Source organism: Bos mutus, chromosome 9 (genome assembly GCF_027580195.1).
Source record: "Bos mutus isolate GX-2022 chromosome 9, NWIPB_WYAK_1.1, whole genome shotgun sequence".
Lineage (NCBI taxonomy): Eukaryota > Metazoa > Chordata > Mammalia > Artiodactyla > Bovidae > Bos > Bos mutus.
Genome location: NC_091625.1, coordinates 39,720,305 through 39,734,995, shown reverse-complemented (window position 1 = coordinate 39,734,995; position 14,691 = coordinate 39,720,305). Strand labels below are relative to the sequence as shown.

The 14,691-nt window shown below is 37.6% G+C and overlaps 1 protein-coding gene across 4 annotated transcripts in view; it reads right to left on the bottom strand.

The window, feature by feature from the left end:
- CDK19 (cyclin dependent kinase 19) overlaps positions 1 to 14,691 on the bottom strand; it is a 169,944-nt gene that overhangs the window by 18,358 nt on the left and 136,895 nt on the right. For all 4 annotated transcript variants that reach the window (XM_070376467.1, XM_005890225.3, XM_070376468.1 and 1 more), the window contains 2 exons: positions 6,706 to 6,763; positions 1,952 to 2,083 (listed from right to left, as the gene is read on the bottom strand). In XM_070376467.1, the coding sequence (XP_070232568.1) occupies positions 1,952 to 2,083; positions 6,706 to 6,763 (190 nt within the window). The remainder of the gene's footprint in view (positions 1 to 1,951; positions 2,084 to 6,705; positions 6,764 to 14,691) is intronic.

The window sequence follows — 14,691 nt, the reverse complement described above, 5'->3', positions numbered from 1 at the left end:
CACCAGCTCCGAGCAGCCTGTATCATGCATAGAACCTGGACTGGCGATTTGTTTCACATATGATAATATACATGTTTCAATGCCATTCTCCCAAATCATCCCACCCTCACCCTCTCCCACAGAGTCCAAAAGACTGTTCTATACATCTGTGTCTCTTTTGCTGTCTCGCATACAGGGTTATCGTTACCATCTTTCTAAATTCCATATATATGTGTTATTATACTGTATTGGTGTTTTTCTTTCTGGCTTACTTTATTTCTAATCTAATGCCACCGCTGATCTGACAGGAGGTATCAGTCCACGGCCCAGAGGTTGGGGACCCCTGCTCTATCCCTTCCATTTACTTTTCGTATCAAAAAAAGTTCTCCCACCTTCACAGACAGCTGCCACTGCCCTTGGCTTGTAACGGTGACAGCCTCTGGTCAGGGGTCTTATTACTACAGGCTCAGCTGCCAGGGGATGGGTCTGAGGTCAGTCTCACATGCCTCTACTATCAAACACATATGGTTTTCCTTATGGTGCTGTGGCCACTCATAGTCTTTTTCACTAATTTAACAAAATCCTTCAGTAGTACTTATGAAGAATTAACAATATTCCACACTGTGCTAGTGTCTCAATCCCTAGACAAAGGAAGTATAAATGTGTCCTGGGTATCTAAGTTTTGTAGAAATCAGACCTCCTGATGAATGAGGACATTACCATATTTTAATTTTTGTTTCCGTTTCTATCCATGAAGAGGTTAATTATGAGTCTGATCTCTTCAAATGTGAGAACTTCCTTGATAACTCTTTGATAGCTCTTTTCAGATTTTTCATAAGCTTAACAGAGAAAGGATTGTGCTTGTCTATTTTTAATAATTTTATAATTTAAGTGTCTTTATCAAATAGAACTTGACCAAAGGAGCTAAATGCAGTCAAAATTAGTCTAATACAAGTAAAGAGAATTCAAGAAATGGAAACTTTAAAGAAACACATTGAGCAAAATGTAGGTACCTTACAGAACTAGGCCTTCACATTAATGGCCCCACTTCCTCCCTCCCTGTCTTCTCTTTTCACCTCTTTTAAAGCAGTACCTAGGTTTGAGGGCAGCTCTCTCTTCCCGACTCCCTCAGTTGGCAGCTGGGCCCTGTGAGGACACTACAGGGCCAGGCAGCGAAATCTCTGACGCCTCTGTTCTGAAGCAGACTTTAAATCCTACAGATTGTGTTTTTAACAGGTTTTCTTGTTCAGCGTTTACGCTTGGTGAGATGGCAAGATGCTGAGCACAGCTAGTCTACCCAGGTTCTATTTCCTACCTTAATGGAGAAACTGCCATTCTGATAACTATAATGGCAAGAGAAAAGGATTAGTCATATTGTTTCTTGCTTAGGAAAGGACTGACTGATTAACTTTTTCCCAAATAGCAGGGGCTCCCTCCAGTAACTACACTACTTCAGTTTTTCTGTTTTTCTTTTTGTGAAGAAAATTCTAAACCTCTCTCCAGTTCTTCTGATCAATAGTAGGTAGGTGCAAAACAAAATCTGCATTTTATCATTTCTAGGCAACATAACAAGATCAGACACTTGTATTCTCTGAAAGCAAATGCTTTCTTTTAGGCCCAAGAGGGAGGAGATACATGTATACTGATGGCTGATTCACACTGTTGCACAGCAGAAACCAACACAACATTGTAAAGCAATTACCCTCCAATTAAAAATAAATAATTAAAAAAAGAAAATGCTTTCTTTAAAAAAAAAAAAAAAGAATCATATTCTCCTAAACAGCTGAAAATCCAGAGCTACAAGAATATAAAATCTGGGCATATAATGACAACAGGACTTTTACAAAGCCATACAAAGTGGCTTTTACAAAGCAGCTTTATTATGCCATTTAGTATTTATCATAAATGCAGTATCATACAATAATGATATAATACTTACCAATTACAAGTAAACCATTTCACACTAACTTACCAATGGCCTTTGTATAATGCCTTGCACCAAGCAAAAGTTCTGGAGCCCGATACCAGAAAGTCACAACTACAGGATCCAAGTCTGCTAGTGGCTTTAGAGGAGAATTGAATAATCTGGCAAAGCCCATGTCAGCTAAAAAATAAAATCAATTAATAAGAACTCAGTGTGGCACGCTATTATAACCATGATGACAAGAGCCACTAACCTTACAAAGCAATCCTTTCCAACCTGTGGTCTGTACCAGCACCAGGTCTCCCCTTCTGAGGGAGATACTGTTATTGTGCCTATTTGACTGATGAAGAGACTGAGGGTTTAGAGATACTCTGCCTTGTCCAAAGTCACAGAATTAGTAAGTAGAGAGTCAGAATAAAAATCCAGGTCTAGTTCCAGATTCCTGGCTTTCAGAGACAGAATAATATTTATGTATGTTTTTAAAATAAAGTCTAAAAGTTTTCATGATTATGACTTCTGTATGCCTATATATCTAAAATCTTGAGTCTATCTTAGTTCAACCTGTGCTGGAGTTGGCTTTTATGGACTCAGGAGAGCTGTTTTAAGTATCTTCCCAACACAGTGTTCAGTAATGTCATGTTTGTGGCTTGAAATTGGCTATGGTGGGAGTATTTACATCACAAAAAACAGTGCATGCTATAAACTGGGGTGACTTTTTTTCCCCCAGAGAGCCAGCTGTTGTATAGTTACCAGAACATCACATACATGTGTTCAAGAACATATATAGAATATGTAAAAGAATTTGTTACAACTCAGCATTTAACAAAGCTCTATATCAAAGCTAACTAATTTAAATATTAGAGGTCTACAAAAGTAGTAAAAAGATTATTACTATTGATATAATAAGGTACTGGTTACTATCTAATTTTCTTAAGATTTCCTAAAGAATATATATCTATAAAGCATTTCAGAGCTTACAAATGATTTTCATATACATCATTTATCGCTTCATTTAATCCTTATAAGAATGCTGGTTTAATAAGTATTCTCCTCCTACCCCCACTTCTGTGATGAAGAATCTAAGGCCCAAAGCAGTTCCATGACTTGCCCAAAGTCACAGGGATAGGAAGTAAAAATGCCACTACTCAAGCAAAAACCATGTTATAATTTAGCAGCTATGTTCTTAACCATGGATCTGATATACAACGAATTATACATACGATAATTGCATGTCACAAAGGTAAAAAAAATCACAAATATAAGCCTCTATAATTTGAAGTAGGTGATACATACAGTATATTCTGATTGTATAATGGTCCCTCGTGTATCATACAGTGCACGAGTAGTACATTAAAGTTGCAACTATAGAGTATCATTTAATCTAGAACCAATAGGCTATGATATGCATTAAACTTTTAATTTACAGTGATTTTATTTCTTTAGAGTTTGACTAATTTACAGAACTTTCTGAGAATGCTTTGGAGAACATAGGTCTTAAAAAATAAAGCTATCCAAGGATGCCTGTGCTGATGCCTACACTTTTTAAACCAAAATTCCCTATAGCAAACAAAAATAGTCAAAACCAGTCTACCAATATTACACCTACCTCAAAGCACTGCTTTATATACTGAACAGATGTTGACTGTTGTTGATGGCAAAGTAATATGATGGAATACTCTTCCCTCCATTGAAAAGCTCCTATTTTTAAGTAAAGGCTAAAGCCAATATTTCTCCCCTTATTCTCTACCTTCTTAGCTTTATGTAAGCCACATCAATTCACTGAAAAATGAAATCAAGCCCAGAGAAACAATACTCTTTAAAATAATTCCCATCTATTGTATGAACTTCAAAGGAGTTTCAAACCATTTTTCAAATGATTAGTAATTTAGACTAAATGTAACTAGCCTAAATGTTACTAACACCTATTTTCCTAAAGTTGGATATGAGTTAAATTATTCAGTTCAACAGAGGTAGTAAAATTGTGGTGTGGGTGCTGATTAGTATCGACAGAAAAGCAGCAGAAGGCAACGTCTACATTCAAGGAGCTTACATAAAGGTGAGATGACTTTTCATTCATAGAGTAGATAAAAAGGGTAAGTACTGTAAGACTAAAAGGAAAGTTGCTACTGGTTTCTCTTAGACTCAAAGAGTCTTATTGCAGCAAGAGATTGTGTCTCCATGGTTTTATCTGGAACAATGTCTGATAAACATTTGCAGAAGTGGACTATATGGAAAGTGGAACGCGAGCTGGCTTCTGAAGGAGGAACCACTGTGAACAGTAAAGAAGGCAACGAGCATTTTAGGAGAGGCCCGCGGGTCCCGGTGCTGGGAGTGGAAGCCTCTGGTACAGGGAGGGCACGATGTGTTTTCAGTCAACTATGCTTTTTCTTTCAATCAAAAGAGAGCTATATTAAAGTGCTAAGCATAGATGTCAAAGCATTACTGTTTGAAAAAATAAGGTGCTAGTAAAACAAAATAGAAAATCAATTTAATCAACTAGGTTAACTGTAACTGTCCACCAGACCTTTAATACTAATTGTTGTTTACTTTTAACCCTGACTTTCTCTCTAATCTTGGGTAGAATTATAATCCTAAATTCTTAACAATAAGGCAACTAACTGGCCTGGCTAGAATGCAGAATTCATGTTGAGTAGCAGAGCTACTTGGGAGACTAAGGAGAAGACTGGGATAAATATGATGACAGCATTGGAGAGTATAAGATGAGGATGATGAATTTGGTTTGGAATTAATGGAATATAGGTTGCCACCAAGACATCCAAATAGAGAGTTAGAGTGAGAGAACAGAATTTGAGATCCAGATCTTAAAATCATTTTCATAAAACCCAAAATTTTAAGGCCATAACTTATCAATTACCTAAAGAAGTAACTGTAGAGGAAGGCCATGTCTCGAGCCAGTGCCTAGGGTGTCTTGAAACAAGGTTAGTAGGAATAAGAGATAAGAATGAATAAAATGCAGAAGTCACAGCAAAAGTAATAGAAAAACAGAATTATGTGATGTCACAGAGACCAAAATAAAGATACTCACACCACCAGACTAGCTAGAAGAACAAATGACAAGGCAGTAAAAAGGAAAATGGAGACTAAACACAGGCTACTGACGTGGTAAGATAAAGACCAGAGGTAGCCTTGTAGACAGCAGTTTCAATAGAGGAACAGAATTGATGTCAGGAAAAAAAAAATAACATAATAACAGATTAGGGTACATGAAACTAATATGTAAATGATTTTAGAAGTAGAGGAACAAGGGGGAAAAATTGAACAAATGGTAAAGAAAACAAAATGGATATGAGAAAATTTATGTTAAAATTGGATTATGAGTGTTTAAAGGTGAAGAGGAGAAACTTGAGAAGGAAAGAACGGAAAAACTGTAATTAGAAGGACTAAAGTACAGCAGGAAGGTATTTAGAAGCTAGAAGGACAGGGATAGGACTGAGGAGAAACAGACTGCTTCTGAGGCTGCTTCAAAGGCAGAGCTGTGCTGACAAAAGGTGGTCAGTCAGGTCATACCAGATAGCTTTGCTATCACTAGGCAGCAATGTTTTGTGAAAGAACCCCCAGACTTGGAATTCAAGTCCCTCCTTTGAAAGGCCGAGTAAGCTGCCCCCTCTGTAAATCCAGCTTTACTTATCTGCAGTACCTACCGGAGGGTGGCTGTGTAAAACAAATGAGATGGCATACCAAAGTGTCCATTTTAGTGTCCCCCACAGGAGGACCATCCTTTACTTCCCAAGTGACCAGCAAAAACTTGGTACTCGATAAAAGTGTGAGGGTGAAACAGAAACCAGTGAGGAAGGGTAGAAAGGGGATGAGAGGGAAAGAAAGCAGACACTCGGTTCTTAACATCAACAGAATTTTTTTATGATTCAATCTCAAACTCAGAGTAGAGGTTAAAGAAAGAAAAGTTGGTTTAGAACAGCTTCTTCAGGAATTGGGCTAGTGAATTAACGGAAGAAGCAGAAGACCAGGCAGCAGGGCGTGCTTGGTTGGGGCAGGACAGAATGAATTTGCAGCAGGCAAAGCTAGCACAATTCTGGATCATTTCTAGCACGATAAATTCTAATAGCAAAGAAAGCAGCTTGATAAAATTTACTCTAAAATCTTTCTTAAAAGCACTGAACACTGAATAAATGTAAGTTCTATTATAAAAAAATTTAGAATAAAGCATTTCTCAGCTTATTTTCTCCCCAAATATGTCACAGGTATAAATGATACCAGTTTCTTTTAGAACTTTCAAGGTTGCAGAGAAATTTTTAGTACAGAAACAAGACTTCTGCCAGTGCCTTAATCTAAGACTGGCAAGTGAGAGTCTATACACATATATATTCATTTGGAAAAGATATGTTGGTACCTGGCACAAGACATGCAGCAGGGAGAGGGGAGGGCAGGGAGGTGTCTGGGAGGATCTGTGTGTATAAATCAGGGTCAGGGTGGGAAGGATGGACTCCGGGAAACAACATTTGGTAAAGCTGAGACAAAAGTAAGATTCACGGGATTATGTTTAGAGTGACTGTAATAGTAGCATTACAGTAATAGTAGCAGAAACACATGCTTGGAGTATTGGATGGGAATGAATTTTTGCTTGCCTCAGCTTAGAATTATAGAACCTTATTTTGGGAATAAATCTGAGGGATTTTATAAACTACCTACATTTCCCAACATCTTGTCTATGAATATTATGAGGAATTAATTTTAAAATTCCTTAAATAAGAGTATTAAAAAGGGAAACCATCTTTGCAGTCACTTTAGTTTCTTAATAAGGTATTTTAGAAATAATTACCTACCTATTTTGACTCTCCCCCTCTCAGGACCTTCTCCCATTACTAGGATATTTGCTGGTTTCTAGAAATAAAAATAGAGCATTCAAATTACTATATTCTTTTGACATGCTCTAAAATGGAAAAAAGTTCTTATAATATGAAAATGTCACTTTTGGATTTTCATCAAAACTATAATTGAATAGCAAGTACCCTCTACATTAAGCATTTGACATACTTGAAGTTAGCACTAACTTTCCAAAAACATCCTTGCTGTAGAAACATCTTATTTTCAAAATTGTATCATACAAATAATCACAAAGGAATTAAAGCTATCATTTCTATTTACCCCTCAGAAGTAATGACTAGTAATAATTTTTAAACCTTTACAAATTATAAGCTGTTCTATTACTGCCCACAACAAAGGGCTTTTGTGGTTGAAAATTTTTATATAAATTCCCAGCCACAATAGATAATTACCTTCATTTAAATGAGTCAAGTGGAATATTTCTTGCTAAATAGTTCTGAACTACTGTAGGAAAACATGGTCAACATTCAACAGACTCCATTAAAATTCATATACCTTATAGTTCATGCAAAAGTGAAATTCCAAGTATAATCTCAAGAAGAAAGAAAATAAAAGTCAAGGCTAATACAGAGCCATATAAAGAAAAGGGTAGGCTGAAAATGTATCCACCATCTTTTAAGACTTTTTAAAAAGTCATTCTTATTTGTAGACATTTGAGTAACATTTTAAAGGAGAAATTAACAGGATTTTGTGACTAGTTGAAGGCAGAGAGGCTTTTGGGCAAGTAAGCGTCCTCTGTAAATTCTCTGAAGAGAAAATTTATGATTCATTTATTCAATCAATGAATATATTTTTAGTATCTTCCAGGACAGTGAACCATACTAAGAACTAAAGGGAAAAATAAAAGCACATGAAACCAAATTCCTAACTTCCAGATGTTCACTATATAAATAGAAATATCAGAAGCTTTGTGTAATACTAGAAGCTAATGCTAATTATGAATTATAAAGAAGACTGAGGTCTTGGGTTAGAGGTTAAACTAGATTACTTTTAAGATCTCTTCCAATCTGCTGGCTCTTTTTAAAGTCTCAATGAAAACAATAAGCACTAAAAATAAAAATGAACAGGGAGGAAATGATTAGTTTCCATTGTTAAGGGAAATGTTTACTAAAGGTGGGGGGCAGGGGTGATGTCCATTATCCAGATCCTGAAAAATGAGCAGGAGCTAGCACAGTAGAGCACATGAAAGGTAATGACATAAGCTTGGGAGAAAGTAAGAAGTCTGACTTGAGAGAAAGCAGAGGACAAATGTCATAGGCAGCAGAATGAACCTAGACCCTGCATTGTCTTAAACGCCAGGTGAAGTAATCTGATCTTTATATTACAGGTGGCGAGATTACAGGAAGTATGAGTGAAAGTCGCTTAGTCATGTCCGACTCTTTGTGACCCTATGGACTATACAGCGCATGGGATTCTCCAGGCCAGAGTCCTGGAGTGGGTAGCCTTTTCCTTCTCCAGGGGATCTTCCCAACCCAGGGATTGAACCAGGGTCTCCTGCATTGCAGACGGATTCTTTACCAGCTGAGCCACCAAGGAAGCACAGGAAAGGGGGAGGTGTCAGAACTGGGTATGGGTCATAAGGGCTCCACCCAAGGACTGCTCAGCGGAAATGAAGACGGAGTTATGGAGCTGAGGATCATTTTAAAGGAGAAATTAACAGGACTTACTGACTAGTTGAAGGCAGAAGACAAAGGGTGATAAAGATTTCACCAAGGTTTTGAGGTCATGTGACTGGAAGAATGGTGTCTTTGTGATAGGAAATTTATGAGAGGTACTGATTTGGGAGGGGGAACAAGAAAGAGAAGATGACACATGGAGTTGTGTCAGAGGCCTGGTCGCACTAGTCTGGACAGTGGAAATAGGAAGATTCAGATTTGAAGTTTATTGTCACTGGAGTGTGATAATTGAAGACATGAGACATGATTAGTTAGCAGAAAGAGAAAAACAGCATAAGACAAAAACCAAACCTTCAAAATAAGTCTGACAACTATTTATCAAAGCTCCATTATGTATAAAACACTATATTGCAGACTTTCGGGAAACAAAGAAAAATAAAACATGAAGCGTTATCTTCAAAGAGCTTAATAGCTAGTAGGGAAAGAGAGATAACTTTTTAGAGTACAGGGCAGATTACAGAAAGTGCCAAAACAGCAAAAGAAATTGCTGGGATTAGATGATTCTTCTCAGTGAATATCAGGGTAGTCTTTAGGAAGGAAATGACTTTAGATGAATTTAAGAATGACTAAGATTTTGATAAGCATAAACAAAAGAATGACTTTCAGGCTCAGAGAACCCAAAAGTTAAGAGCACAGTCACAAAGAAAACCCACAGACATAGCATGCTGAAGAGCCTATAAGTGGTATGATGTGACTAGAGCATAGAAAGCTCAGTGAAGAAATAAATGTCACATTAGAGAAACTACAATTTATTCTATAGGCTGAGCTGAGACAAGACACTGAGATAATCAGATCAATATTTAGGAAAAAAAAATTCTGGTAGTATTATGAAGGATGAACTGGAAAAGACAGATGGACCACGAAGTAAAGACAGAAGCCAGTCGGAAGTGGACTACAACTGGGGAAAAGTTAACTTGTGACAACAGTCATGGGGGAACATATAAGAGCATTTCAAGGTAAAAGCTCAAGATTTGGCATTGTTTTTTTTGCACCACTTTCTCTACCCTCCATAGTCATTCATTCAACAAATACCGACTGAGCATCTAGCAGTAATTTAGATCCTAGAGATATCATACTACACAAAACCAGGCAAAATCCTTAACCTCATGAGCTTATATTCCAGTGGGGAAAAAAGGATAATAACAAATATACAGTACATCAGTATTGATCAGTACCGTGGAAAAATAATAAGGAGAATACAAGAGATTTCTGCATCTAGTTTTATGGCTGACTTCTGTCCATGGAATTCTCCAGCAAGAATACTAGAGTGGGTTGCCATTCCCTTCTCCAGAGGATCTTCCCAACCCAGGGATCAAACCTGGGTCTCCCACAATGCAGGCAGATTCTTTACCAACTGAGCTGCCAGGGAAGCCCACTCTTAATAATGCTCTTGTCTTAAAAGCTATTTTATATAACACTACTGTAGTTGATTCTTTTAGCAGTTTGTGTGCTATACCTTTTAATAGCCTTTTACTTTCAGCTTTTTTTTGAAATCAACATAAGTCCAGTACTATAAAACAATAGTTAAAGACATATGCATTAGAAAGGCAGAAACAAAACTACTGTTATTTTCAGGTCATATAATTATCTACATAGAAAGCCCAAAGTATTTACAGACAAATTATTAGCAATAGTAAAAAAGTTTAACAGGAGATATGGCTACTTGAACAGTATGAACAAGTCAACTGTACTTCTATATGTCATGAAAAAAAAGGTAGGAGATACAGTTTTTCAAAAGCAGCATTTCTATAGCAAAAACAAAACAAAAACCTGTAAGATGCCTAGGAATAAATATATCAAATGATTTATACGATTTTTATATAGAACACCTTGAAACCTTATCTTAAATGACATTAAGAAGTTCTAAATAAATTAAGAGCTCATGTTTATACATAAGAAGACTCAATATAGTAAAGACATCAATTCTTCCCATACTTATCTATATATTCAATACAATTTCCATCAAAATTCCATCAGAGTTTCCTTGCGGGACTTGAAAGCCTGATTTTAAAATGTATGTGGAAGAGCAAACAGCTAAGAATAGCCAAGAGATTCACAAGGTATTAGAAGGAGGGGATGAAGAGAAGAATCTGGCTCATGATTTATTTTAAAGCTATCGTAATTAAAACATTATGTTTTAATTACAGAGATAGATAAGACTGATCAATGGGAGAGAATGGAGAACTGAGAGAATAAGAACCTCAGATCAGTGGCGAATGGAAGAATTAATCAATAAACAGTGCTGGCATAGCAAGTTATCCAAATGGGGAAAAAGTAAGTAAAACAAATCCTCACCTCATACCATATATACAGTAATTTCAGGAGGATTAAGGAATTAAATGTGAAAAACAAAACTTTAAAACTGAAGGAAATAAAAACCTGGAGTATATCTTTCTGACCCTAAAGTAGGGAAGAATATCTTAAACAAGACACAAAGAATAACCATAAAAGGAAGGACTGATAAACTTGGCAATTAAAGCAACTTCCAATCACCAAAGATCAGGAAAATAAAAAGACAAACAGGCAGAACTATTTGCAACATGGATCAGCCACAAAGGTTTAGTATCCAGAATAAAGAACTTCTACAAATCAAGATGAAAAACAACATAAGGGAAAAATGGACAACATGTCTGCACAGGAATTTTAAAAAAGAAGAAAACAGTTTAACCACTAAGCATATGAAAAGATGCCACACCGTATCAATAATGGGGGAAATGCAAATGAAAATCCTATTGAGACACCATTTTATTATACCTAGCAGACTGGTTAACAATTAAGAACAGTTGAGTAGGAAATAGGTCAGGGGAAATTCCAGTATACTGCTGGTGGGAGAATAAACTGGTACAACTTCTTTGGAAAACAATTTGGCATCATCTTGCAAAACTGAACAATTGCATACCCTTCAATTGAGTAATTCCCTTTTTAGATACACTAAAGAATATCCATAGTGCATTTTGTAATCCTCAAAAAAGAAAAAAAAAATCTGGACACAACCCAAATTTCTACCTAATAGGAAAATGGAGAAATTAAATGTGATAGAGTCACACAATGAATTTTAAAAATAGCAGTGAAAATCACTGAATTACAAATAAAGGTAAAAAATGTTCAGATCTTGGAAGCACTATGTTGAAGGGAAAAAAGCACATTTCAGAAGACTATATATAGCAGGATGCCATTTTCATAAAACTTAAAACCAAGCAAAGCTAAAAATAGCTTAAAAATGTACTGTCTAGGCATATATACAAATGTGATAAACCTATTACTTTTGAAGGGGTGTATGATAGGTTCCAAATTCAGGATGTTTTGTTACTTCTTGGGAGGAAGCGGGACAGGATAAGGGGGAAAAGATAAAACAGAAACAAGCTATTGGTAATGTTCCAGTTACTGGGTTAAGTGATAGGCTCTCGACTGTTTCACCATGTAATAAGGTACATACAAATCTGTCGAATATTCTTTTTGTGTTTATCATACACTAAGATAATACAGACAAAAAGTAAAGGAATAGGGATAAGGTACTGATGACAGTGGGTTAGAAGGGTGTTATTTTTAACATTACTTAAGCATTCTTTCGGAGAAGGCAATGGCACCCCACTCCAGTACTCTTGCCTGGAAAATCCCATGGATGGAGGAGCCTGGAAGGCTGCAGTCCATGGGGTCGCTGAGGGTCAGACACGACTGAGCGACTTCACTTTCACTTTTGACTTTCATGCATTGGAGAAGGAAATGGCAACCCACTCCAGTGTTCTGGGGTGGAGAACACCAGGGATGGGGAGAATCCCAGGGATGGGAGAGCCTGGTGGGCTGCTGTCTATGGGGTCACACAGAGTCGGACACGACTGAAGTGACTTAGCAAGCATTCTTTTAAATTACTTAGACAATACTTCCATGAGAAGGTCATATTTGGGATAAGACCTGACAGAAGTGCAGTAATAAGGGAAGAGCAGTTCAATGCCTGAAGACGGGTGAACTGCAGACACACCAGGGAGGACAGTGGGTACTGGGCAGAATAGAGTGATACGGCACTGATGATTCTAAACAGAAGGAAGCCCGAGGGAGGGCTGGCCTGCTCTTCCCAATGGTTCTGCTTTGGCACAAGTCATTTCGGTACCAGAACTGGATAGGTTCTTGACCACGTCTGGCCTGTGCTCTGAAAGTTATGAGGGCTGCAGTAAGATTACCAGTAGGCCAAGGTCATGGTTGTTTGGAGCAGTCAGGAAAAACACTGGTGAGCTGGCAGGCTGGCTAACTGGAGAAAAAGCAAAAGGGTCAATGTGGTTGGAGTCCATGTGAGAAGAGCAGCAGAGAAGGGGTAAGGCAAAGGTTAGAGGGAGCTGCCCATCACAATGTGGGGACGTGGAAAGACTAGGTTTTACATAACTAGAATAAGCATCATTTTGTTATCTTTCTGTCTTATCCATAATTTTTACAAATTGCATGATTTATTATGTGTGTGTGTAAAGAGCAATATTGCATAGGAACCTGGAATGTTAGGTCCATGAATCAAGGCAAATTGGAACTGGTCAAACAGGAGATGGCAAGAGTGATGTCGACATTTTAGGAATCAGCGAACTAAAAACTGGAATGGATGAATTTAACTCAGATGCCCATTATATCTATTACTGTGGGCAAGAATCCCTTAGAAGAAATGAAGTAGCCATCACAGTCAACAAGAGTCCAAAGCAAAGTACTTGGCTGCAGTCTCAAAAACGACAGAATGATCTCTGTTCATTTCCAAGGCAAACCATTCAATATAACAGTAATCCAAGTCTATGCCCCGACCAGTAACGCAGAAGAAGCTGAAGTTGAACAGTTCTATTAAGACCTACAAGACCTTCTAGAACACCAAAAAAAGATGTCCTAGGGGACTGGAATGCAAAAGTAGGAAGTCAAGAAACATCTGGAGTAACAGGCAAATTTGGCCTTGGAATACAGAATGAAGCAGGGCAAAGGCTAATAAGAGTTTTGCCAAGAGAACGGGTCATAGCAAACACTCTCTTCCAACAACATAAGAGAAGACTCTTCACATGGACATCACCAGATGGTCAATACCGAAATCAGACTGATTACATTCTTTGCAGCCAAAGATGGAGAAGCTCTATAGTCAGCAAAAACAAGATTTGGAGCTGACTGTGGCTCAGATCATGAACTCCTTATTGCTAAATTCAGACTTAAATAGTCAAAACTGTGGTTTTTCCAATAGTCATGTATGGATGTGAGAGTCAGACTATAAAGCAAGCTGAGTGCCAAAAAATTGATGCTTTTGAACTGTGGTGTTGGAGGACTCTTAAAGAGTCATTTGGACTGCAAGGAGATACAACCAGTCCATCCTAAAGGAAATCAGTCCTAAATATTCATTTGAAGGACTGATGCTGAAACTAACTCCAATACTTTGGCCATATGATGTGAAGAGTTGAATCATTTGAAAAGACCCTAATGCTGGGAAGGATTGAAGGTGGGAGGAGAGGGACAACAGAGGATGAGATGGTGGATGGCATCACCGACTCAATGGACATGAATCTGAGTAAACTCCAGGAGTTGGCGATGGACAGAGAGGCCTGGCATGCTGCAGTCTATGGGGTTGTAAAGAGTCAGACATGACTGAACAACTGAACTGAACTGAAGAAAGTAGGGAAAACCACTAGACCAAGTATGACCTAAATCAAATCCCTTAAAATTATACAGTGGAAGTAAGAAATAGATTCCAGGGATTAGATCTGATAGACAGAGTGCCTGAAGAACTATGGATGGAGGTTCGTGACATTGTACAGGAGACAGGGATCAAGACCATCCCCAAGAAAAAGAAATGCAAAAAAGCAAAATGGCTGTCTGAGGAGGCCTTACAAATAGCTGTGAAAAGAAGAGAAGCAAAAAGCAAAGGAGAAAAGGAAAGATGTACCCATCTGAAATGCAGAGTTCCAAAGAATAGCAAGGAGAGATAAGAAAGCATTCCTCAGAGATCAGTACAAAGAAATAGAGGAAAACAATAGAGAGCTCTTCAAGAAAATTAGAGATACCAAGGGAACATTTCATGCAGAGATGGGCACAATAAAGGACAGAAATGGTATGGATCTAACAGAAGCAGAAGATATTAAGAAGAGGTAGCAAGAATACACAGAAGAACTATACAAAAAAGATCTTCATGACCCAGATAATCTCGATGGTGTGATCACTAACCTAGAGCCAGACATCCCAGAACGCAAAGTCAAGTGGGCCTTAGAAGCATCACTACGAACAAAGCTAGTGGAGGTG